The sequence below is a fragment of the Aquarana catesbeiana genome, linkage group LG12 (assembly GCF_042186555.1).
Source record: "Aquarana catesbeiana isolate 2022-GZ linkage group LG12, ASM4218655v1, whole genome shotgun sequence".
In the NCBI taxonomy this organism is placed as follows: domain Eukaryota; kingdom Metazoa; phylum Chordata; class Amphibia; order Anura; family Ranidae; genus Aquarana; species Aquarana catesbeiana.
The window spans coordinates 144,704,860-144,732,651 of record NC_133335.1 but is presented as its reverse complement, the minus strand read 5'-3'; the positions used below and the strand labels follow the sequence as shown (position 1 = coordinate 144,732,651).

The 27,792-nt window shown below is 44.3% G+C and overlaps 1 protein-coding gene across 3 annotated transcripts in view; it reads left to right on the top strand.

The window, feature by feature from the left end:
- BRCA1 (BRCA1 DNA repair associated) overlaps positions 1–27,792 on the top strand; it is a 589,423-nt gene that overhangs the window by 115,056 nt on the left and 446,575 nt on the right. For all 3 annotated transcript variants that reach the window (XM_073608372.1, XM_073608370.1, XM_073608373.1), the window contains one exon: positions 1,845–1,996. In XM_073608372.1, coding sequence (XP_073464473.1) covers positions 1,845–1,996 — 152 coding nt within the window. The remainder of the gene's footprint in view (positions 1–1,844; positions 1,997–27,792) is intronic.

Genomic DNA, 27,792 nt, shown 5'->3' with positions numbered 1-27,792 from the left:
AAAGTTCTATCTTGGTCTCATCAGACCAGAGAATCTTATTTCTCACCATCTTGGAGTCCTTCAGGTGTTTTTTTTAGCAAACTCCATGCGGGCTTTCATGTTTCTTGCACTGAGGGGAGGCATTCGTCGGGGCAACTCTACCATAAAGCCCCGACCGGTGGAGGGCTGCAGTGATGGTTGACTTTCTACAACTTTCTCCCATCTCCCGACTGCATCTCTGGAGCTCAGCCACAGTGATCTTTGGGTTCTTCTTTACCTCTCTCACCAAGGCTCTTCTCCCCTGATAGCTCAGTTTGGCTGGACGGCCAGCTCTAGGTAGGGTTCTGGTCGTCCCAAACGTCTTCCATTTAAGGATTATGGAGGCCACTGTGCTCTTAGGAACCTTAAGTGCAGCAGAAATTTTTTTGTAACCTTGGCCAGATCTGTGCCTTGCCACAATTCTGTCTCTGAGATCTTCAGGCAGTTCCTTTGACCTCATGATTCTCATTTGCTCTAACATGCACTGTGAGCTGTAAGAGCCCATTCACACAGGGGCAACTTTGGATCCGACTTCAAGTTGCCCCAAGTCGCCCCTAGTCGCCTCAAGTCGCGCTACATGAAAAAATCAATGTAAGTGAATGGATCCATCTTAATGCACACTACCGCATTCGCTCCGACTTCAGAAAAGGTTCCTGTACTACTTCAATCCGACTTGAAGGCAACTTGTACCCATTGATTTCAATGGAAGTTGCCTCCAAGTCTGATCACTGTTCATACTGAGGCAACTTTACAGGAAGCAGAAAGAAAACAGAAAGTAATTTCCTCCACTAAACAGTCAGCCCCCTCCTTCACACACACAGCTGATAAGCTCTGATTGGCCACTTGTAAAGTTCCCTGTCCTGCAGGCGACTTCAAGTTGTGTTGTAAGTTGCCCCAAGTCGTGCTGTGATTCATACTCAAGTCGTGTCCAAGTTGTCTCCCAAAGTCGTGCTGGAAGTCGTGTTGCCCCTGTGTGAATGGGCTCTAAGGTCTTGTATAGACAGGTGTGTGGCTTTCCTAATCAAGTCCAATCAGTATAATCAAACACAGCTGGACTCAAATGAAGGTGTAGAACCATCTCAAGGATGATCAGAAGAAATGGACAGCACCTGAGTTAAATATATGAGTGTCACAGGAAAGGGTCTGAATACTTAGGACCATGTGATATTTCAGTTTTTCTTTTTTCTGTGTTTTTCTGTCAATATGGGGTGCTATGTGTACATTAATGAGGAAAAAACTTAAATAATTTTAGCAAATGGCTGCAATATAACAAAGAGTGAAAAATTTAAGGGGGTCTGAATACTTTCCGTTCCCACTGTATATGTCAGAAAAAAAAAAATCTTTGCATGCCCTTGTTTTATTTACACTGGCTTTGTATAGCCTAAATCAGTGACTTGCCTACCTAGCCGTGTAAAACTAAGAGGACAAAAAAAATGGACATTCTCTAGTTTTTCTGACACCACAAAGCATGATAGTGCATAACCATGTGCTGTGGCACAATGCCGTGCAAGTGCATTGAAGGTGATTTGACTAATGTGGTGGGGTGCCAATGACATTTCAGCACGCCAATGCAAGCACACGTCACTGGAGACTTGTTGGATTGCTGGTGTTTTTTTTTCCTGTAGATTGGTGTTTGTATTTTCAGATCAATAACTATTGAGACTTATGACATTATTTTCGTGTGTGCTTGACAAGTCAATAAATCTCAGTTATGTTTCTTTTGTAAAAAGCTTTTTTTATTTGTATTTATTATGGTTTAGAGTTCTGTTTTATCATAGTTTAATTTTTATTTCTAGACTTGGCTATTTTTTTTCTCTTTTTTTAAGTTTTTCCAAGTCAGGATCATGCCAAGAATATCTCGATGACCTGTAAAGAGAGCAAGAAGAAGGAGGAACAAACTGTGGTGCAAAGCACAGGATATCGAAACAGGAAAAGAACAGTACATAGGGGGAAATGTGAAGACCGCATAGCCCTATTGGTAATCTATTATATTAATCTTTGCTTTCTGTAGTCTGTGTTGTACAGTTCCACCTTGAATTGAATCCTGATAAAATCTGGGCAAGTCAGATTGAGCAGATTATAAAAATATGCATAGGCAGACATTACCTTTCAGAAAAAATGCCATGCCAAAAAAAGTAGAGTCAGAGAAAGAGGCCGCTGAATTTTTATGCAAAACTTGCCCATATCTTTAAAAGTGAAGTACAGACTTATTTTTTTTCTGCTTCAAGAGCCTTTCTATTAGCCTATTTATTCTATTAGCTGTGCTGTACATAGAGAATAGAATAGCAAGCCTAAGGCGTTGGGACCCGGACTTGGATTAGATTTCACTAAAACTTCAACGCAGAATTTCACTTTTCATAATAAATAGAAGTCTTTTCTGATGTCTTTCTGCCCAAACCACCCCAATGTGCTTATCTCTCACTTACCTAGTCCATGGCAGCCTTCAGTCTATACCTCTGTTCAAAATTAAAAAAAAAAAAAAAAATGCATTCTGAGCCTTGATTTCCTGTAACACCATGTGACCATCCAGGAAACGTCTTATTCCATCATACACTGTCTTACTGCATCATAGAATACGGCAGGTTTTATCTTATCTTTTATCTCTCTGGACCATACCTCCCTCATGGCTGGGCCACTTTTTTAATTTTTTATTTTTTTAATTTCTACACACTTTCCTACTTCTCCCCTTCTAAGGTGGCCATCCACTGTGCAGTCTGATAGTTGATGGTAGATATGATAGAGATTGAACAATGTAATGTATTGGTAAATCTAAATGAAATTGTACAGAGATTGTACAATAAGACTGCACGTCCAACTTTATACAGGTACATTCGAGGGGTTGGGCAGACACAGCTGTCATTGTTCTTGTATTCCAGCTCCAACTGAGGGAGGAGGCTATAAACACAAAATTTGCACTTTTAGGCCCAATTCACACCTAGAGTAGTGGGAGTGCTCATTTTTGGCAGGTTTGTCCTGTGATACACATAGGGCTGCCCATGGATTTCAAGGAGCTGCCCTATGCAGGGCAAATGCGGCAAAGTAGGGACATTTTGGCGCATTGTGGTTTGCACGTGTGTTACTGCATGCTTTGTCACATTTGTTGCATGTTTTCTTTCTCTCACAGGAAAATTAGTGTTTGCTTTTGAGTTTGGAGTGCCGTTAATAATGTCACCGCAAGCACAACCAATTAATTTTAGGTGTATAAAGGTGATCTTACACTATGCAATCTGATTGTACAATCTTCTTTAGAACACACCCATCTATCCAATCAGGCAGGCCCTTGCACTATGTAGTTGATGGTAGATAGCTAAAGGAGAGTGTACCATCCGATTGCATACTGCAAGCTTTGTAGACTTCCAGGGACACACTTCTCCTGTTTCCAATGCTACACCTATGCTCCACATAGGCTGTTATGTGATCACTCAGTTTCTTCTGCTCCAGCGTGCACACTCTGCCAAATGATTGTTCTGTGCCGAGAGAAGGAGAGGAACAAATCCATCCATCAGCAGGGGAGGACACTATCTGTGTACTGGTGGAGAACGGAGCCCACTGACAATGGCTGCATTGGAGACGCATGGGACTACAAAGGGGGAATATAGAGGAAGGGGGGTGTGGAGGAGCCAGCTGTAATAGCCTATTATGCAAAGTAAAAGTTAGTGTAATAGTTACACTTACTGGTTCGCAGGGTGGGGGTGTCCTTAGAAGATGGCAGTGTCCTGGGGTGTGCTGGTGTACTGTTGCCGGCTCGGATCTCGTCCCTTCGGCCGTCAGGGTGTGGGATCTGGTCACAGGCTGTCCGCTGCATCTACTGTATGGAGAGCTCCACGCTGACCACTCTGAAGTGCGGAAGCGGAAATTACGTCTGGTGCACAGCAAGCATCCAGGCAGATGGTGGGGATAGTACAGGCTCTGGGCTCACAGCTCCTTCTACTGGCCTTTTTCTGAAGTACTCTCTCACACTACTAACAGTTTTCACAGGAAGTCACGAAGGAGTTTTCTATAGAAGAAACTGGAGGCTGAGGTGAGGCCTACCCTAGAATATAGGGTCAGCTCTTTCCTTTCTGCAACAGAGGTACATTAATGGTATACTGGTACATAGGGAAGCTGTACTTGAAATAACAAAGATGAACTTAGCCTTTCAGCAACCTTCTCCTTTAATTCTACTGATCACATTAACATGCATTTCTAGGTAACCTCTGTCCAGTTTTGTAACTACCTTACATAATGCTCACTGGTCAGTTTGGGGACACAGTGGAATGTGGGGAAGAACCCCTGTCAAAGGATGCCCCCTAGGCAAGAGGCAGAGAGCGGAGTGATATGCAGAAAAAGAGGGGGGATGAGGAAACAAAGATGGGGAAGGGGATAATCTGTTTACAGTGTGAGTAAGCAAAGGACCCTGGTTAAGTACAGATAGTACCCACACAGGAGTCCGCCCTAATTGGGGGTGGTTAGAGCATTAAAGGCTGCCCAGAGTGAGCAGCTAAAAATCAGCACAAAAACAACACATTTGGAGATGCACAGAGTGGTAGCAATGAGAAACATATTATGGTTAATGAGAGAGCCAGCCACTATAAAAAAGATGGAATTTGAGGACCAATATCAAGGACCGTACTGAGGTGGTGCACTGGGGGAGGCATGGATTGATGAGCCTCTAAATGTGCAACATGTATTAGAGAACTAGTGTGTACACAGGGCCTCTGTACTATTCCCCAGAACACCAGGCAGAGGGTCAAAATGCATATATAGATATATACCACAGATAGAGATATAAATGGAGGCCCAGCAGCCATCAATAGTACCACATTTGTTGGAGAGACATCTGCCGGGCAGGCCCCATCACCCCCTCATAAAACAAAGAACGGTAACCTGTATAGACAAGGGGAGGCCAGAAATATGGGGAGTGTAGGGGATGTTGAATCCCCAATGGGCAGCGCCACATGGAACCGGCAGACTATCGACCAGTTTTGGCTTGGGCGGGTTAGAGGTAATGGGGTATGGAGCCCGCCCACAGACCCCCATCATTTGCACACAGATCTCCCCATCCGCAATCCAAAAAGATGTCGGACCGGGGAGAGCGATACACATGTCAAAACAGAACAACTCTAAATATGCCCGAGGGCCCAAAGCAGCGGAGAAAAATTACTGGTAGCTCAGACCCATACTCAAGGGTCTACAGGTAAAATTGTATGGTTGGAGCAGTACAGACAGATTAATAAACAAACCAGTGTGACCCAAAAAGTCAAGGTATGCAGAGGCAACAGGATCCTAAAGCGGTGAGCCGCAATAAATGCTAGGTCTTCTTAGTCAGGCCCCAGGGGAAGTCGGATGGAATTTATGGGCCTCGCGACTAGGGACGCGAGAGTGGGGTCGTCTGATTCGTTGCAGTCTTGGCAAGGGTGGGCCAAGTGCCTCCTGGGTAAGTAGGTAGTCATAGCAGTTTGGAATGCTGATAGCAGGCTTGTCGATGAAACCGAACAGGTCTGAAAGTTGATCCAGTTAGCAAAGATGGAACTCAGAACCCTGTTTCCGCAACAGTTCACTGAAAAGGGTGGCCCCAGCGGTAGTTAGCTTCTGCTTCACGAATCGCCTCAAGAAGGGGTCGCATAAGCCCTTGTATGGCCCGTGTTTGCCTGGAGATATCCGGGTAGATCCGTATAAGGGCTCCATCAAAGTCAATCGGGCCTTTCGCCCATGCCAAATGTAAGATCTCCTCTTTAATGGTGAAAAAGTGTACCCTGCAGAGAACATCGGGGGGGCAGGTCCGAGGTAGCAGGGCCTTGTGATGATGATGAGGAAGGTGCCCTGGGGCCTGGCACTCGTCGGACCCTGTCCAGCTCAAACTCAGAGGCAGGGGGCTTACCCAGAACCTGGATTAGAATAGCTATCACTGTGCCGCAAAGATCTGGACCCATAGTGGCCTCTGGGATGCCGCGGAGGCGCATATTGTCTTACCTGCTCCAGTTTTCTCCATTGCCCAGCTGCAATTGGACCTCCACAAGGTGGTGGCGGAAGGCCTGGTGCCTCCATCTCTAGGGTGGTGATGCGGGCATCTGTAGCGGTGGAGGAAAAGACTCTAAGTCTGTTACCCTCCCCTCCACTATGTCCACCTGCTGACAGAGGTCATGTAGCTCCCACGTGAGAGAATTCGCAATTGAAGCTGCCATGGCTTGGAGGTCCTGCTTGGTAGGCAGACCCGCCACTATATCCCAGAGAGACCCCTCTGAGCGGCCGCCTGTCCCCTCTGTACGCTCAGTCAGGCTGTGTGTCTGAGTGCGGGAAAGCTGGGGAGAGTGGCCAGTCTGAGTAACGGTGAGTCCCCTACCGCTGCAGCCCCTGCCTGATTACCTTTCTTGCTGGTAGCGGCGGCGGTGCTCACCGCGGTGACTCGTGGCAGCACCATCTTGGTCTGGCCAGTGGGAGAGGAAACGGCGTGCTGCCTCAGGAAAAAATGGGTGATCTCTGGTCGCCTCGACACATAGGTGCATGATTGGGGCATCTATGGCCAGCCAGACCTTCAGTGAACAAAGCACCATTATGGGTTGCTCAATAGGTGGTGAGATTGGGCTGTTTATGAAAACCCTATTCTATAGTGAGGTGGAGGCGCCATAAATAAGTTTTTTTTTTTTTTCCACACATTCTCTACTTAACCACTTTTTTTTTTTTAAATATACATTTTATTAAAGCTGGGGGGGGGGGGGGCAGAGCCCAAAGAAAAATGACATTGATACCATACAGACATGAGCATTTCCGTATCTCAAACATGTGAAATATCTAACAAGAAAAATGACTAACGAAAGCATATGAAGTCCACATGGATAAAAACAACTGATATTTCTAATACACTTCGTGTTCCGACACATGAAACTGGTGACTGTAAATGTTATTGTCGGAATGTTACCACAGGCTGCCCAAACACACAGCTATTTTTCTTATAGCTAAAACTAGAAGGAAGTTATAGAAGAGGAGACTTGAAAGTAAGATAAGGGTGGAGGAGACAAGATAGGGGCTGGAAAAGAAAGGGGGTGGGAGAGAAAGAGGGAGTGAGGGCTGGGGGAAGAGGGGGTGGAGGTTCTCGGCAAATATGGCTCCACACAGAAGACTGGGCGGATTCAACGGACAGAAGGGGGTGTTTTATGATCCTAGTAAGGTAAACCCCTTATCGGACAATATGAACATATTCCAAAGTTTCCATCGTTTGGAATGTTTGTCCTATCTATTCTGTGCAGTGGCGATCAGGTCTTCCATCTTTTTTTATTTCCTCCACTTTGCCCATCCAGCTCGCAATAGCTGGCGGCGCCTGTTGTTTCCAAAGTGGGAGAATGCAGAATTTTGCAGCATTCAGCAGGTGACGCAACTGATTTTTGTTGGCTTTTTGCAGTGATGGTAGACACATGGAGAAGGAAGAAGGCCGGATCCTCGGGTATCTTATGTTCCGTGAACTTCTGATTGACCCTCCGGACTTCCGTCCAGAAATGTTTCAGTTTGGGGCAGGACCAAAAGATATGTCGGAGCGGTCCCCTGTCCATCTGGCACCTCCAGCAACGATCTGAGGTGTTTGGATAGAACTTATTCAAAAGATGCGGTGTGTGATACCACCTTGCTAATATTTAGTTTCCTGTATTTTTGTACAGATCGATGACTTCAATGAAAATATAAGAATAAGTTGTTTTTGGTGGTCCGAGAATGAATGGTGTAGGTCTGTCTCCCATTTTTGCAAGAACGGAGATTCAGTGGCTCGGGGGGGGTAACTAATAAGGAGTAAGTCTTGGATAAAATCTGCGGTAGTGTCCCTTCATCTAAACAGTAGTCCTCAAAGGTCGTTAAACTACTTTTAAATGTCTGGGGGTTCGTAAGGGAGTGCAAGAAGTGGTGCAATTGTAACGCCTTCCAGAAAGGGAGTTTGAACTGTCCTGTCTGACTTATCAGTGTTGTGATAGAAGGCCAACCGTCTGTGCTCAGAAAATGTGAGGTTTGATAAAGACCGTCTTGGAGAAGGGTCGGGAAGTTGCGGTTTCCCATGTCAGGAGTGAACGCTGGATTACTGAGGATTGGAAACTGTGGGGAGTCACGAGTCGAGAGAGATGTTGGGAAGACAGGCCTTGAACATACGCGAAGGGTGTTGCCCATCAGAGGGTGGGCTTTGAGAGTCTGTGATAGTTAATCCAAGTGCCACAAGGCGCCCTTCAATGGGACGTCTCTTTGCCTGAAAGTATTTCCGAACATCTGGGAGGACGAGGCCTCCCAGGTGTTTAGAAAGTGTAAGATAGCATCTGGGGAGTCTAGGTTTTTTTTATACACCCATACGAATTTAGTAAAGAGTGAGTGGACCTGTTTGAAGTAGTACGTCGGGATGTGTATAGGTAGGGCTTGGAATAAGTATAAATATTTAGGGAGGATACACATTTTTAGTAGGTTGCACCTGCCAAACCAAGAGTGAATTCCTTTGTGCCACTTATCTACTAATAACCGGGTCTCCGATAACAAAGGTGGGAAGTTAAGGTCGTATGTACATGCTAGGTTGCCGGGAATATAGGTGTACTTAAGGGCCGTATCCGACCATTTAAATTTAAAGTTAGCTTTTAGGGATGCTAAGAGAGTGGGGGCTATCTGGACTCCCATGGCTGCAGATTTATCAAAATTTATTTTCAAGTTGGATAGTGTATCATATATCTCAAATGCCTTCATAAGACTGGGTAGGGAAACTGTCGGGTTGGTTAATGAGAATAAGAGGTCGTCGGCATACACGGATAGTTTGTATTGTGTGTTGTCAGCTTTTATTCCCGTGATATCCGGATTCATACAAATTTTTCAGAGGAACGGTTCCAGGGATAGGGCAAACAGTAGGGGGGATAGTGGGCACCCTTGTCTTGTACCATTTTTTATGGGAAAGGGGTCCGACAGCGTTCCATTGGCTTTGACTTGTGCCGTCGGCGTAGAATAGAGCTTGGAGATCTACTGTATCATGTGGTTTCCCAGGCCTATATGTCTAAGAACCAAAATCATAAAGGTCCAATCCACGTGGAACGCCTTCTCAGCGTCTGTGCTAACGAAGACACAAGGAGTACGAGTTGTAGAGGCTAGTCGCCAAAATCTTTGTGAAGAGCTTTAGATTGGTGATCGAGGAGGCTGGATCCTTTCCTTCCTTCGGTATGATTTGAGATATGTACCTTTTAGGGTATCCCTCTGTAATATCGTGTCTGAGCTGAGTGCTTTTAAATAGTTTTACCATATAAGGGCCTAATATCGGGAGTATGTGTCTGGTAGTATTGGAGGGTAAAACCATCGGGGCCAGGGGCCTTTCCCGGCTTCGTGCCACTAACTGCCTGCTGTATTTCCGCTAAGGTGATAGGGGCCTCTAATTCGTTTCTGGGGGATCTGTGAGGAAGAGATGTAATCCTGGATGGACGTCCAGGTGTTTCTCTCAGGTGATAAATTATATAGAGAAGAGTAAAAATCTCTAAATTCCCATGCTATCAGATTAGGTAGTGTCACTTTATGACCGTTGGGAGGGATTACGTGAGGTATGTACGAGTTAAGTTTATGATCTCGAATTGATCTAGCCAGCGTCTTCCCGCATTTGTCACCCGACTCGTAACCTATTTTGCGACAGAATTGAAGTTCCGCTTTGCCCTTATATTGTAGCAAGTTTGTTTGCGGAGGGACAGAAGTTCAAGTTCTAGCGCGGAGGAGGGTGTTCACTTGTGCTGAGATTCCGCTACTTTAATTTTTTGCCAGAAGTAGGTTCAGCTGTTGTTCACATTCTCTTTTGATTCGTGAACCATGCTTGATCAGTATACCTCTTATTACCGCTTCGTGGGCCTCCCATAGATCCCCAATCATTCGTGTGGAGGTAGGATTTCAGCTCCTTGGTTACGTCTTCCAACACCCCAGGGGTCTGTAAAAGGCTCTCGTTGAGCTTCCAAAACCGTGTTCTGTTGGATGGCGCTGGCGAGAGAGTGTACTGTAGAGTGATAGGCACGTGGTCCGACCATGTGATATTGCCAATGGAGGAATCGGCCACTCTCTCTTGAATGCTGTAGCCTCCACACGTCCACTAATTGGGCTCTATGTATGTGTTGTGATATCTGCCAAAGAACGCCAGAGGAGACAGACAATTTGCCCATGGAAGTGTCTACCGAAGTGTTCAGTGGGATATTAAGCCCCCCCCCCCCAGGATCAGTTGGTCCTCCGCAAATTCCAAGAGGTCATCCAAGGTACGACTGACAAAGATATCCTGACGTTAGTTAGGAGCATAGAGATGTGTGAAAAGAGCAGGGAGAAAGTTAAAGCAAAGGAAGAAAGAGTTATGCCCCGTACACACGGTCGGACATTGATCGGACATTCCGACAGCAAAATCCTAGGATTTTTTCCGACGGATGTTGGCTCAAACTTGTCTTGCATACACACGGTCACACAAAGTTGTCGGAAAATCTGATCGTTCTGAACGCGGTGACGTAAAACACGTATGTCGGGACTCTAAACGGGGCAGTAGCCAATAGCTTTCATCTCTCTATTTATTCTGAACATGCGTGGCACTTTGTGCGTCGGATTTGTGTACACACGATCGGAAATTCCGACAACGGATTTTGTTGTCAGAAAATTTTATAGCCTGCTCTCAAACTTTGTGTGTCGGAAAATCCGATGGAAAATGTGTGATGGAGCCTACACACGGTCGGAATTTCCGACAACAAGGTCCTATCACACATTTTCCGTCGGAAAATCCGACCGTGTGTACGGGGCATAAGAGTTAAAGAATCGGTGTGGACGGTGTGTACTCCACTAAGTGAGGTGAAAGGATTCGCTGCAGCACACTTCGACCTATAGTTGAGAACCTGTGCTTTGAACTATGTGGGGGAGGTGTAGAATCAGGCCCGAGAGGAGCTGATCCGGCCCCACCTAACCACCCTGTCATCCATAGTAAGTGGAGTTAAACTTCCCCGAGGGGAGTGTGTTCCTAGATCCGTCTGGCTCAGGCTGTCCATTCCCCTTTACTGCCAGTGCCCCTCGGCACCAAACCACCTAACCCCTCAAGAACAAGCGTTGCTTGACCCGTATTGGGATTTGGTCTGAGTGGCAATAAACAGGATGCTGATTCCTTAGGGTTGTGCATGCTCAGCACACGGCCATCTCTGAGGGTCTACTAACTATAGTCCCCCCCGTGGTGTGTGTGGTACATGTCCTTCCCCAGCCCAGGATACCCCCCCCCCCCGTAAAACGGGCAGGGAAAGGGAGTGGGTGGAGAGGGGGCCCACCTAGAGAACAGAACCCCGCATTTTTAGTCAACCCATAACACTGTAAATAACTGATTAACAAGGATTGTATAACATAAACGCAAGCACATACTAACCTGTAATTTTAGATATGATGATTCAGCTTAGCATATTAAACTAGTGATATAAACAGGCATGTTTTATTAGGTGAACCGTGCTCAGCTCTGTAATATATAGAAACCTCTGATTCGTGGGTATGAAACATTAAGGCACTAAGACCTTCAGGAAGCATCCTGGGTAGGTGTGCACCGACCCCTGCAACAACGGCATGCTCCGCGGGTGAGGGGAGACATGTTCAGCAACAGCTTAGTCACTACAGGGGGCATTTTGCTGGTGGAGGCAAAAAACATTTAAGGATCTAAGCCCTTGGACAAAAAAAAAGAAAATTCTGAGTGGTTCCAAACACTGAGGGGAAACGAGATTTCAGCCTGTGGCTTCCTGTTGCATGTGATGCGAAAGGGGGGCAGCAGACATAAAAAACAAGCCAGGGAGAAGGGGGAGAACAGTTGCCCGCTGGTTACCGGGTGTCATGATTCACATTGGTTCTCAGGGGAGGAAAGATGAGATCGCCACCAGCTTCTCTGTGGTCCAGTTGATGGATTTCCTCTGTGCGTCGTCGCGCTGGTGTGGCAAGTCGGCCGGGTAAGGTGTTGTAGCCAGTTCGGGACCGCAACATGGGCCATCAACATGAAGGCAAAGAGGGCAGGGAGATCCTCAGGGCGTGAGGAGGGTGAAATATTGCTGGTTTCTCCTGAAGGTGACAGCGAGGGGAAATCCCCACCTATATGTGAGGCCCAGTTGCCTAGCCAGTTCCAGGACCGGTCGGAGCATAGCTCGGCACTGCAGAGTTGCTCTGGAGAGATCAGGTAGTATCTTGATCACGGCGCCATTCAGCTCCACTTCTCCTGTGTCCCAGGCCTTCCGCAGTATGTTCTGTTTGTGCTAGTACCAGTAGATCCGGCAAATCACATCCCGGGGGTTCTCTGGATCAGGGGAGCGGGGGCCCAACGCTGTGTGGATTTGATTGAATTCCATTGATCCTGGGAACAAATCACAGGCCAGCTGGCGAAAGATTGCAAGCATCGTCACCACCAGGTTTTCCGTGCCCGTGGCTTCTGGGAGTCCCCGGAGTTGCAGGTTGTTACAACTGCTACGTTCCTCAATTTCCTCTATGTGGAGCTGCTTGGACAGTGCCATAGTCGCTTGTAGTGTCTGCTGTGTCTCCAGAGCTGTTACTCTCCTCTCTAATACCGACTCTCCGGAATCCAGCCGGGTCAACAGAGAGTTAATGTGCTTTTTGACTGCCTGCAGCCCCTTTCGATGAGTGGCCTCCCCGCGCCCTATGAGGGCATCAATGTCCGATCTTGTTGGCGGTGCCTGAAGTAGGGACCATAGCTCAGCGTCCGGTCTCAGGGTAAGTGGCTGATGGAGGGAGCTTTTCAAATCAGGGTGGAACAAGGGATCGTGACTGTCGAGCCTCGTGCTGGGAGTTGCAGGGAGCTGCCATCTTGTTCGCTGGGGAGGCCGCCGGGCAATCGGAGCGGTACCTCTGGAATCTCACCCGCGGGCTTCACTGCTGAGTGCATTCTGGTGTAAATCTAGCCGATTTAAGCAGGTAGGGGCTGAGAGCTCAGCAGATGCACGTCTCTACTCTGCCATTTCCAGACCATGCCCCCACTTTAAAGCGGTTATATACCCCGCAAAAAAAAAAAAACCTGTAAGGCAAGGGCATAATGAGCTAGTATGCACGCGCCAACATCACCTCCCGCTGAGGGAGCTGACATGTTCCTTCGGTGTTTCTTCCGGGTTCGCGGCTCCGGCGCTGCGAGTGGTCGGAGCCACGATGACATCATGCGCGTGGGAGTCCTCTTTCCGACAAGGAGCTCTTATTTTTACAGCAGCAACCACCGGACCTTCAGACCGCATGCGCCGCTGACGTCAGTGGCTGCATGCAAGGTGAATATATTCATTTTACTTACAGGTAAGCCTTATTATAGGCTTACCTGTAGGTAAAAATGTGAAAGCAGAGTATACAACCGCTTTAAGACGCTTTAAGATACATTTGTTTGCATGTAAAAATCTGCTTTTTTATTTTGCTAGAAAATTGCTTTGAAGCGCTAAACAGCATCATATTTTTTTTTGTTTGTTTGTTTTTGGCAGAGACCCCATGACAGGTTTCGCAATTTATGTCACATGATATTTTGCGCAGAGTTTTTTTGAACGCAAATTTTCTGGAAAAAATACACTTTAATCAATTTTAATGCACACAAAAACTATATAATACCAAATTTTTGGGTAAAATATTGTGTTACGCCAAGTAAATAGATACATAACATGTCATGCTTTAAAATTGTGCACGCTTGTGGAATGGCGCCATACTACGGTATTTAAAAATCTCCATAGGAGCCCCTTTAAAAGCCTCTACAGGTTACCAGTGCAGAATTACTCGGAAGGTCTGCTGCTAGAATTATAGCTTTTGCTCTGACGTTCGTGGCAATATCTTACATGTGCAGTGTAAACGCCCTTTACATATGTGTGCTGGGCCAACGCGTATGTTTGCCTTTGCGCACGAGCATGGGGGGGGAGAGAGAGACGCTTTACATTTTATTTATTTTTTATAAATCACTTTTATTGCCGTCAGAAGGTATGAAAACATCCCCTAGTGACAGTACTAGGCAGTGACAGGTACTCTTTATGGAGAGATTTGGGATCTATTAGCTGTTTCACACATTCTCTACTTCAAGTTTATGGCAAGATGGAAAAACGGACAGGGGTTATAACCCTCCCTTACTCTATCCAAAATGGGAAAAATTGTGACACTTTAAGTGGTAACATTTATGAATACTTTTGTTTTAAATAGATCTTTTTGTTATGTGTGTAGCAACTATTATGTAACAAGACAAGTAACTTTCCATTTTTAAATTGTATGCCTAAGACTGGAACCAAGATTATTTTCTGAATGGCAATTTTTTGTCCCTGGCGGTTTCTACATTTGTAATATAATGTTTTTGGGGGAAAGCCATATTTTGGATTTCAACTTATTTGAGCCAAAAGCCACAATTAGTATAATGAAGGTGTTTAAAAGAGACAAGAAACTTGCAGAGTGTGAAATAAGCACTTAGGGCACTTTCACGCTGTGGCAGGGGGGCGTCGGTGGTAAAGTGCTGGTATTTTTAGCGGCGCTTTTCGGGCGCTAGTGGGGTACTTTTAACCCCCGCTAGCGGCCGAAAAAAGGGTTAAAAGCGCCACTGCCAAAACGCTTTGTGAGTGCTATACACCGCTCCCGCAACGCCCCAAAGATGCTGCTTGCAGGACTTTTTGTCCTGTCCTCCAAGCGCACCGCTCCAGTGTGAAAGCACTTGGGCTTTCACACTGGGGTCGCAGGGGAATCGTTTTTCAGGTGCTTTACAGGTGCTTTTAGATTAAATACTGTAGAAAGCAGTAGAGCTTGGTTGAGTCACTGTGAACCCCTTTCCCTCCCGATCTTTGCCATGCTGTGCTTTGGATTACTAGAGGCTAAGTTAAAGACAAACTGTAGTACTATTAAAAAATATAGTCAACGATTTTTAAATAAATGCATAACTGCAGGGTCTTTTAATATCTATTCTGCTTTACAACATTCTAAATAAATTCAATAAAATATACTGTAACACAGAGAATTGACAATTTTGTATTACTGTTGGCTACTGAAATCCATGCACACACCCACAATGTTGTCATGGGGGGTTGATTTACTAAAGGCAAATCCACTTTGCACTACAAGTGCACTTTCAAGTGCAGTCGCTGTAGATCTGAGGGGAAGATCTGAAATAAGGGGAAGCTCTGCTGATTTTATCATCCAATCATGTGCAAGCTAAAATGCTGTTTTTTATTTGTCTTGCATGTCCCCCTCAGATCTACAGCGACTGCACTTCCAAATGCACTTCCAGTGCACTTGTAGTGCAAAGTAGATTTGCTTTTAGTAAATAAACCCCATCGTCTAATTGTCTAATTTACTTAGAAACCTTTATTTGAAATAATACATGTTTCTTTTTCTGATTCTGTTGCTTAATAATAAAGGAATAATACTGCAGATTTCTCAGTAGGATAAAAAAAAAAAAGCAGAATGTAATCTCTGCGTGAAAACATGTCAGGTTGACAGGGTTTGGACTTGTCGTTTAAAAGACGAGGCTTTGATATGTGTTTTTGTTAATTTTGTTTTATTATGCCTAATGTTGTCCATGAACTGGTTAGCTAGACTTGCAGTAGATTTGTGCTTTTTTTTTTCTGTGATTTGAGCTCACATAGCTCACTATCTGCCAGCTCAGACTGTTCCTTTTCGTTGGACAGTTTAATTTTCTTTGGCTGCCTGCTCACACATGTAAATTGGTATTTGTAGTTCTCTTGATCCATGGCGCTTGCACAACTCATTTAACTATCAGGGCACAACTAGGCAGCCACTTGTATAGGTCAGTGGAAGAGAAAGCTGAATGTTGCGCTGTATCTCCAGGATAACATTGATTTAACCCTTTCATGACTAAGCCTATTTCTGACATTTGGTATTTACAAGTTAAAATCCATATATTTTTTGCTAGAAAATTACTTAGAGCCCCCAAACATTATATATATTTTTCTTTAGCAGAGAATCTAGAGAATAAAATGGCGATTGTTGCAATATTTTATGTCACACGGTATTTGTGCAGCGGTGTTTTAAACGCAACTTTTTGGAAAAAGGGACACTTTCATGAATTTAAAAAAAACTAAACCGTAAAGTTAGCCCAATTTTTTTGTATAATGTGAAAGATGTTACGCCGAGTAAATAGATACCAAACATGTCACGCTTTATAATTGCACGCGCTTGTGAAATGGCGACAAACTACGGTACCTAAGAATCTTCATAGGCAACGCTTTAAATTTTTTTTAAGGTTACCAGGTTAGAGTTACAGAGGAGGTCTAGTGCTAGAATTATTGCTCTTGCTCTGACGATCGCGGTGATACCTCACATGTGTGATTTGAACACCGTTTACATATGCGGGCGCGACTTCCGTATGCGTTTTCTTTGCTGCGCGAGCTCGCGGGGACAGGGGTGCTTTAAAAAAATATATATTTTTTTTCTTATTTATTTTATTTATTTTTATATTATTAAATTGTGTTTAAAAAAAAAAAAAAAAAATTTGATCACTTTTATTGCTGTCACAAGGAATGTAAACATCCCTCGTGACAGTAATAGGTGGTGACAGGTACTCTTTATGGAGCGATCGGGGGTCTAAAAGACCCCCTATCCCTCCTTTGCACTTCAAAGTATTCAGATCGCCGTTTTTTCTGCAATTCTGAATACTGTATATTTTTTTAAAACTGGCACCATTGGCAGCCGAGTAAACAGGAAGTGATGTTGTGACGTCGCTTCCGTGTTTACAATCAGGAAACTGGCACGAAGCCGTTTCCGGCTTCGTGCCAGTCTGTCTCTATCCGCCGGAAGTGGCGGATCGTCGATCGGGTCTACCGGTGGGACGGGAGTCCCGTTCAGAGCGGCGGGAGGGGGGGACTTCCCCTCCTGCTCCTCCGGTATAGCAGCCGAGCGACTTTTAGCCACATTGGTTGTCATCCCTGGAAAGACGATCGCCCTCTCTACAAAACAGTACCGAAATGATGCCTGCAGCTGTGGGCATCATCCCGGTATAACCCCCGAAAGCCGAGGCCACACATCTGCGTACACTCGGCGGGAAGGGGTTAACCACTTCAGCCCCTGAAGATTTGGCTGCTCAATGACCAGGCCATTTTTTGCGATACGGCACTGCGTCGCTTAAATGACAATTGCGCGGTCGCGAGATGCTGTACTCAAGCAAGATTGACGTCCTTTTTTTCCCACAAATAGAGCTTAGATCTTTTACTTTTCGCTATAATCAGTTTTCCAAACTTTTTTCAAAAAAATTAATTTTTTCCCCTCACTTTAGGCCGATATGTATTCTTCTACATATTTTTGTTAAAAAAAAAAAAAAATCTCAATAAGTGTAAATTGATTGGTTTGCGAAAAACTTATAGCGTCTACAAAATAGGGGATAGATTTATGGCATTTTTATTATTATTATTTTTTTAACTAGTAATGGCAGTGATCTGCAATTTTTATCAGGACTGCCATATTGCGGCAGACAAATTGGACACTTTTGACACATTTTTGGGACCATTGAAAATTATACAGCGATCATTGCTATAAAAATGCACTGATTACTGTATAAATGTCACTAGCAGGGAAGGGGTTAACACTAGGGGGCAAACAAGGGGTTAACTGTGGGAAGGATTGGACTGACTAGGGGAAACGAGAGATTGGTGTTCATACTTAGTATGAACACACGATCTGTCTCCTCTCCCCTGAGAGAACTGGGATGTGTGTGTTTACCCAGTGTGTTTCCCAGTTCTCGCTCTGTCACGAGCGGCGATTGCGGGTGCCCGGCGGTCATCGCACCCACCGGGCATTCGCATCAGCTCCAGACACACGCTGCGGGCGTGTGCCCCTAGTGGCCAAAATGCTAAGTGACGTAAGGTAACGTTGATTTGCCCAGCCGAACCAACCTGCCGCAGTACAACTGCGGCAGCTGGTCCGGAAGTGGTTAACCACCTTCCACCCGGCCAATGCACATATACGGCCGGGTGGGAGCTTACTCCTGAGTGGAAGGAGGGGATCGCGCGCATGCCCTTTGCAGCGGCGCGATCCCGATGTGCTTGTGTCACCCGAACACGGCGCATCTCCGATCGGCAGGAGGGCTCTGTGATCGGTCTCCTGATCACATGACGACTGTGTCCAATCACAGCCGTCATGTTATGTAAACAGAGAGCTGGTTGCCAGGCGATCGGCTCTCCTCTCCTCACATCGAAGTTGTCAGTGAGGAGAGGAGAGCAGATCGCTGCAGCCAGCCGGTGATCAGTGAGTATGAGCTGTTTTTTTACACACTGATCACCGGCCCAGTGTCCCCAAACAGTGTAGGATCATAGTGTCCCCAAAACACTGTCCCCACACAGTAAAAACACCTGTCCCTCACATATGTAACACTAAAATCATATGTCCCAATGATCATCTGCACACATATGTCCGTGATCATCTGCGCACATCTGTACATGATTATCTGCGCTCATATGTCCGTGATTACGCAAACCAATTATTATACACTTAACAGGATTTTGTTTAGACATGTAGCAGAATACATTTTGGCTTAAATTTATGACAAAATTTGATTTTATTGGATTTCTTTTAAAACAGAAAGTATATAAAATATAGTTTTTCTTAAAAATTTCTGCTCTTTTTACGCTTATATAGCAAAAAATAAAAATTGATTTGTTAATAAATACCACCAAAATAACGCTCTATTTGTGTGAACAAAATGTTAAAAATGTAATTTGGGTACAGTATTGCATGACCGCGCAATTCTTATTGAAAGTTCAAGAGCACTGAAAGCTGAAAATTAGCCTGGGAAGGAAGGGGGCGAAAGTGCCCAGTATTGAAGTGTTTAAAGAAGGGCTATAATTAATGGAACTGTACTAGACTGTCAACAGGTAAACGTCTTTATATAAATCCCTGCACAGGTGTGGCTTTGTCAGAAAGGGTCTCTGTAACTTGCATTTTGTACAAAAACAAGCATTGTAGGCCTCTAAAATAGAACGAAACATATAAAATATCAAAAATGAACTTCTTCTTGTTCATTGGTGGACACAGGAATTCAGACTGTTGGGTTTTACTGCTGCATACAGAAGGATTTTGACACTGACAAACAAAATAAATTGTGAGCCAACCCAGTATAACCCTCCCAGCGTGCCTATCCCAAGGCTCGCCATACATTATACAATTTTCTTTATTTAAATTTTCCATTCGTTTTACCAAAACCATATAACAGGAGGTCAAACCTTAACACTTTCAATTTGTATGCAGTCAGACAAACCCTTGCACTACATAGTTGAAGGTAAAGCCTAGTACACACTATTAGGTTTTTTTCAGCGGGCTGACGTAAAAAACTGTGGAGCTTTGGAGGAGCTTGCTGTACTAACTATGTGCTGAGCTACTGTGTTCTGAGAGGGGCACTGCCCCCCCCCACCAGAATATACCGGTCAGCGCTCACAGCCACTGGCTTCCAGTGCTGATTGGATGCTGGTTTTCCAGCACGTCCATTCAACAAAAGCTGTCCAGGCTGTGTACACATGGGCCGAATATCAGACGGCTTCTGTTGAACCATCCGATATTCATCTCGTGTGTACCAGGCTTTAATCTGAAGGCAATTGAATAAGAAGATTTTAGAAGCTTAAGAGCATGGATGCCCTTTCTCTACTGTCTTAATCCCTGATGAGCAGAGCTGATGCAGACTTTATACATCTATGCAGAGTCCAAGCATCTTTTTACATGAGCCTACCTAAACTAATTTATTGGACCTGATGCCTCATACTCGGGAGGTCACAGTATCTTAACAATTCTTACATAGCAATCAGGTGCTGCTTGTTCCCAGCTGCTTTTTCCTTTGGGGTGCCCAACATATTGTGACCACCTGTAAGCCCCCACGGCAGGGGGTGGCCCCCCTTCAGGGTGGAGGTGAGGACGATCTTTCAGCGTTTTCCAGGATCATCAGTGGGGAAATCAACTGCTATCGCTATGTGCGTTTTTTATTAAAGAAGTCTCTGGTTAAGCGAGCCTATTCGATGGAGAGGAAATATGAGAACCCCCTAAGGAAGACCGTAGACATTTAGGTCAAAATGCATTGGGGCTATTTCCACACATCAGACAGTACAACCCAAATTCCATTATTGCAAGCTGAGAATTTCTAAACGATTTTGAAATTTGTACTCCATTTGGTATGGTCAACCATTTTTTCCCCCCTTCTAATCCTATGGTCTCGCACAGTGCATACCAGAGCTCATGTTTTAACTTTTGTATAGAATTGTCCTATCGTTTTTTCATAATAAAAAATACCTATTTTTTATTAACTCTTTTGTGACTCTCAATTGCTGCTTTAAAACCCCATGGGAACCTCTTCCTTCTTTTTAAGAATTGCTATCCGGGATGCGCAGCCTTTCAGACTCTATATATGTGCCATACCATGCTATAGTACTGTGTGAAGAAAAGTCAATCTTTTTTTTTTTTGTGCAGGGCTATACTGGAATGTGCTCTGACCCTTTGCAGACCTGAGTGCACTGTTAGCTGCGGAGCACTTTCCAGACCCAGAGCTGTGGCACAGCCCCAAGTATGACCTTGTCTCTGAAGAATCACTTTCTGAGTAAGACATGCGGGCTGAGCACCAGAAACTGGCTGTTACTAGAACCACTCGGCTCCATTCAAAATCACTGCGTTCCATCAGTTTAACGTGGAAGGGGTTAATGCTAAGGGAATAAGCAATGGCATTTTCTGCTGGATGGGTTGTATTGTTCACTCCATGTATTCTCTCTTGCTATTTAGCACTGAGGGAAACTCCTTCCTGCTGCTGCTCCTGAATGCAAGTGACTCATGGATCATTCATTGGTTTATCTCTGATGCCTGCTTACAGGGACTTGGTCAACTGACCCTCTCCTGCTACCAGCAGCTGGGTTTGCGAGTGTTTAAGACCCGACCTTGTTCCCTGAACTATGTTGCATCCATCTTGCGCAACATGTCAGATGGTAGACACCTGGGAAACTATACTGCTGTCCAGCGTAGTGTAGTGTAGGTCCCCCCATCCGAGCAATGCTGAGCTCAGCTACTGCTGTAATGGGGTTGTGGACTGGTGTTATCTCCCAATGTCTGTATTTTCCAGGAAACTAGCCAGGAAATGGGAATGTTAACAACTTGGCAGTATAGCTTCATGTTATCTGCAAACACTGAAAAGGTACTTTTAATCCCAAACTCAATATTCTGTATTAATAGGTTAAAAAGTAAGGGTCCCAACACTGAACTTTGGGGTACACCAATAATTTAACCTTAGACCATTCAGAGTATGAATAATTAATCGCTACTCTCTGAGTTTAGTCTTTTAGCCAGCTTTGTATGCATTTACAAACTGAATTTTTTAAGCCTGTAGACTTTAACGTACAAGTTAGCTGTGTGTGGGGAGCTGTATCAAACGCTTTTTCAAATTCCAGCTATGTTTTATCCACAGCCACTCCTTTGTCAAAATCTTTGCAAACTTCCTCATAAGGACTCTCCTAGCTGCCAGGGGAAGAACTCCTCCAGTGAGAGTGAGGGGGAAGCGAAGGGAAAGGATAGATAGATTCTGGTGGTAGGGGACTCAATTCTTAGGAGGACAGAGAGGGCAATCTGTCACAAAGACCTGAAGTGCCAAACTATATGCTGTCCACTGGGCGCTCGGGTTCGGCACATCATGGATCTGATGGACAGATTACTGGGAGGGGCTGGGGAAGACCCGGCTGTCATGGTGCACGTTGGCACTAATGACAAAGTCCGAGGCAGATGAAGTGTCCTAAAGAATGATTTTAGGAACTAAATTGAGGAAAAAGACCTCCAAAGTAGTATTCTCAGGAATACTGCAGGTACATCGATCCACACCAGAAAGGCAGAGGGAGATTAGGGAAGTAAACAAGTGGCTGAGGAGCAGGTGTAGTAAGGAGGAGTTTGGGTTCCTGGAGGACTGGGCTGACTTCTCAGTCGGTCACCAGTTCTGTAAAAGGGACGGACTACACCTTAATGAGGAGGGTGCAGATCTGCTGGGAGTGAAGACAGCCAAACAGTTAGAGGGGTTTTTAAACTAGGCGAGGGGGGGGGGGTTTGAACAGAGGTAGAGATAGTCAGCAATGAACATATTCCAGAGGGTAGTATTGGGGGCATTAGTGGTAGGTTGACTAAAGCACATAAACCCGAGGTAAGTATAGTAACAAGTTCTACTTGCAATCTTTCAACACCCAATAAAAGGACAGTATGCGACCGGTCTAAACTACGTGGCTTGTTCACCAATGCCAGGAGCCTGGCAGATAAGAATGGTGAACTAGAGATACTGTTGAACGAGGAAGATTTTGATTTTGTGGGAATTTCAAAGACCTGGTTCAACAGCTCTCATGATTGGCTGGCAACCATTCAAGGGTATTCCCTTTTATCGCAGGGATAGAGAGGGTAAAAAAGGGGAGGGGTATGCTTTATATATCAAGAATAAGGTACAAGTGAATGTGAGAGATGACATCAATAAGGGAGCTAGGGAGGAGGTGGAATCCTTGGTCCAAAGGGATGAAGCTAAGGGGAAAATAATACTGGGAGTATGGTATAGGCCCCCTAACCTGAGGGAGGAGGGGGAGACTGACTCCCTATCACAATTTGGATTAGCAGCAAGGATGGGAGGTGTTCTCATAATGGGGCATTTTAATTATTCAGACATAGACTGGGCGGAGGGAACCACGTATTTGTCTAAGGCTCGCCAGTTCCTAAATGTCTTGCAGGACAATTTCATGGGTCAGATTGTAGACGCACCAACTAGAAACAAGGCGTTATTAGTTCTACTGATTTCCAACAATACAGACCTGATCACGCATGTGGAAATACGGGGCAATTTAGGAAACGGCGATCACTGGTCAATTGGCTTCTGTATAAATCACACAAATAGGAGACACAAGGGGAACACAAAGACACTGAATTACAAAAGAGCCAACTTCCCTAAACTACGAACCTTGATAGAGTATATAAATTGGGATAAAATCTTATAAACAAAGAACACAAAGGAGAGCTGGGTTTGCTTTAAGACCATATTAAATAAGGGCATTAGCCAGTGCATCCCATTGGGAAACAAATTTAAAAAGCGAACAAAAGTCCTGGATTGCTTAGCTCTAATGTAAAAATGCATATAAAAGCAAAGGAGAAGGCCTTCAAAAAATACTGAGGGATCATCATCAGCATTCAGACTTTACAAAGAATGCAACAAGAAATGTAATGGTGCAATTAGGGTGGCTAAGATAGAACAGGAAAGACACATAGCAGAGGAGAGAAAAAAAAATCCCAAGAAATTCTTTAAGTATATAAACAGTACAAATAGGGAGGACAGACCATACTGGCCCCATAAAGAATGGGGAAGGACAACTGGTTTCAAAGGATGGGGAGATGGCGAGGGCATTGAATGTATTCGTCTCAGTCTTCACGAGGGAATCTGAGGGCTTCAGTAACCAAAACTGCAGTATTTGTTTTCATGACACATCACAAGAAGCACCCTCATGGCTAACAGAGGACAGAATTAAAAATAGACTTGGGAAACTTAACATGAATAAATCCCTGGGACCAGATGGCTTGCACCCAAGGGTACTTAGGGAACTCAGTCAAGTAATTGCCAGCCATTGTTCCTAATTTTCACTGACAGTCTACTGACCAGAATGGTACCAACTGATTGGAGAAAAGCCAATGAAGCACCACTATTTAAAAAAGGGCCAAAGTACATCCCAGGGAATTATAGACAGTTCCCCATAAACGTTTACTGTACAAAGTACGGTCTGTTGACATGGACCATAGGGTGAGTACATGAATTGAAAACTGGCTACAAGGGCGAGTTCTGAGGGTAGTGATTAAATGGGAAGTACTTGGAATGGTCCGGGGTGGATAGTGGGGTCCCCCAGGGTTCTCTACTGGGACCAATGCTATTTAATTTGTTCATAAATTACCTGGAGGATGGGGTAAACTGCTCAATCTCTGTATTTGCGGACGATGCTAAGCTAAGCAGGGCAATAACTTCTCCTCAGGATGTGGAAACCCTGCAAGAAGATCTGAACAAATGAATGGGGTGGGCAACTACATGGCAAATGAGGTTTAATGTAGAAAAATGTAAAATAATTAATGCATTTGGGTGACAAAAATATGAATGCAATCACTCACTAGGGGGAGAACCTCTGGGGGAACCTTGGTTGGAAAAGGACCTTGTGGGTCCTAGTAAATGATGGGCTCAGCAATAGCATGCAATACCAAGCTGCTGCTAGCAAAGCAAACAGAATATTAGCATGCAGAAAGGGGATTAACTCCAGGGATAAAGCGATAATTCTCCCATTCTACAAAACTCTGGTCCAGTCGCACCTGGAGTATGCTGTCCAGTTCTGGGCACCATCCTCAGGAAGGATGTACTGGAAATGGTACGATTACAAAGAAGGGCAACAAAGCTAATAAAGGGTCTGGAGGATATTAGATGAAAAAAGGTTGCGAGCACTGAACTTATTCTCTCTGGAGAAGAGACGCTTGAGAAGGGATATGATTTCAATTTACAAATACCATACTGGTGACCCCACAATAGGGATAAAACTTTTTTGCAGAAGGGAGTTTAATAAGACATGTGGCCACTCACTTCACCTTAACCACTTACCGACTGGCTCACGCCGAAATATGTCGGCAAAGTGGCACAGGTGCGCAAAACGACGTACCCGTACGCCGCTGCGGCTAGCGGGTGCGCGCCACCGCGAGTCCCGCGGACTCTATGTCCGCAGGTGGCCCGCGATCGTGGCACGGAGAGGCTGAACGGGGAGATGCCTATGTAAAAAAGACATTTCCCTGTTCTGCCTAGCAACATGACAGGGATCTACTGCTCCCAGTGATCGGGAGCAGTGATCTCTGTCCTGTTCTAGTGAGCCCATCCCCCCCCTACAGTTAGGACATGCTGAGGGAACACAGTTAACCCCTTGATCGCCCCCTAGTGTTAACCCCTTCCCTGCCAGTGACATTTACACAGTAATCATTGCATTTTTATAGCACTGATCACTGGAAAAATGCCAATGGTCCCAAAATAGCGTGAAAAGTGTAAGATCTGTCTGCCGCTATGTCGCAGTCACAATAAAAATGGCAGATCGCCGCCATTACTAATAAAAAAAAAAATTGGTAATAAAAATGCCATAAATCTATCCCCTATTTTGTAGACACGATAACTTTTGTGCAAACCAATCAATATAAGCTTATTGCGATTTTTTTTTTTTTTTTTTATTATTTATTTGTTTAACATTTTTTACCAAGAATATGTAGAAGAATACATATTGGCCTAAACTGTGGAAGATTTTTTTTTATATGTATTTTGGGGATATTTATTATAGCAAAAAGTAAAAAAAAAAAAAAAAAAAAAAAAAAAAGCTTTTTTTTTCGACATTGTCGCTCTTTTTAGTTTAAAGCGCAAAAAATAAAAACTTTTGTTTGGGTACAACATCGCACGACTGCACAATTGTCAGTTAATGCTACGCAATGCTGTTTAGCAAAAAGGGGCTTGGTCAGGGAGGGGGTAAATCCTTCCAGGGCTGAAGTGGTTAAACTGCATAGAGGGATCTTTACTGTAAGAGCGGCAAGGATGTGGAATTCCCTTCCACAGGCGGTGGTTTCAGCGGGGGGCATCAATGGTTTCAAAAAATTATTACATAAGCACCTGAACGACTGCAACACACAGGGATATACAATATAATACTGACCTATAATCTCACACATAGGTTGGACTTGATGAACTGCTGTCTTTTTTCAACCTCACCTACTATGTAACTATGAAAGGAAAATAGGTTTGCTTGACAAATACAGTCATTCATGAATCCATGCTGTCTGTTGGTTAAAATATTGTTTTCTATCTAAACTTCTTTTATGTGGTCTTTTATTGTAGGCAGGGTTCACTTTAAGAAATAAAAACGCAAGTTATTGCAGAAAAAAATTTGCATTTATTATTTTATTCTATAGAAGACTACAAAGCTTTGCACCTCTGATCAGTGGATTTCAGCTGCATTATCAGGCTCCTGCAGACATTTTCTCCAGCTTTCTGCCTGTACCTCCTGTAGGGATTTCAGTTAGAAAGCTGAAAAAGTGCCAATGGACTGCAATGGACACACATAGTCCATTGAGAACTACAATTCTGTCTGCCACAGTTGCCGATTTTAAATGTGACAGCGGCTGCAGGGTGAACACCCGCACACTGTCAAGCTTGAGGGTTGGAAAACAGGTGCTTAGGAACATATTCCATGCTAAATAGGGTGGAACATGTTCCTAAATGTGAACTTTGCCTTTCAACTCTCCAGTATCTTCCCAACTACAGAAGTTAAAGTAAGGTAACTAGTCTGGTAAAGACTTTGATCCCTTTTTAAAAATTGGCACCACAGTGCCAATCCAGGGTCTAACAATTAGAAAAAATGTCCTTGAAATAACAAAGCTCATCTCCTTGAGGTCACGTGGGTGTATGCCATCTGACCCAGGTACTTTTATTTAACTTTATTTTGTCTAAATATCAGTTTTAAGCCATTGTGGTTCATTTTGGGCTACGCCAATACCATCCCCATTATGGACTTGAGTTCCCTATTTTCCTTCGTATACACAGAGCTCAGGCCTAGCCTTTTTACTATTGATATATTTGAAGACTTTTTTGAAGTTTTTCCTTCTCTCTTTTGCAACCTATCGTTCATTTTGAATTTTTTCAGCCTTTCCTATTTACTTATACTTGAGCTGCACGATTCTGGGAAAAATGAGAATCGCAATTTTTTTGCTTAGACTAAAGATTACGATTCTCTCACGATTCTTTAAAATGGTTAATTTAAAAAAGAAAAATCGGCTGTAGATGGCGCATGCGCAATCAACACATTTTGGGTTAACAAGTTTATACAAATCTATTCCTTACATCTGTGAAGGTAGATGTCAAATCACTGTTTTTTTTGTACATAATTTTTTTTTTTACCATATGTCACATTATAGGATGGTTTATGCCTTTAAGCACTTTAGTCTAATCAGTGGCATTTAGCATCTGTTAACTGTTGCACTTTACAGTCATTTATCCACCGTTATATACAAAAGGCCTGAGCAATCACCCCTTAGCCTAAGGTAGCACCACCACAACCCATAATCCTTTAAATATGTCATTGCTTCGTATTACCTAAAGCCTACTTCTGTGAAGTGTGAATGCAACGTTGGAAAGTGTGCACACTGTGCAGTCACTGCAGTGTTTTCCGGCTGGGGTCTCTCCGACTAAGCGACAGCGTGGTTCCGCCCACGCCCAGGCATCCACCGCTGCGCATCGCTCTCTGCTCTGCTGACAACTGACCTCAGTTCCAATATCGGCGCCATCTGCGCCGCTTGCGTTCCACGCTGGTTCCGATGGCTTCTTCTCCGGTCCAGGCTACTACCCAAAAAAATCGCGGTAATCCAGGCTGGAGATCGCGCGCGGGGGGTTGAATCGAGACCGCGATTCTATATACGATTAATCATGCAGCTCTAACGTATACTGTTATATTCTTTATAACTTTAAATAATAGTGTCCCTTCATATTATTTTTAAGTGTTCTTTTCACATAGAGACACCACCTCCTTTCTGTTTTACCCCGTTTATCTGAACGAGAGCATAGCCTAGAATATTAATGGCTCAGTCATGTGAAGAATGGAGTAAACATTCAGCAATACCAAGTAAATCATAGTTCTCTTCATACATCAAAGCTTCCAACTCTCCAATCTTGCTTGGGATGCATTATGTTCATTTAGATATGTCCTCTAAACACACATAATCGCAGGTTTGACAGTGTCAGTGTGAATGAGGCCTAATTCAGGTACATACCGTATATCTAATCTAGTTAAGGTACTTTACACTACTTAT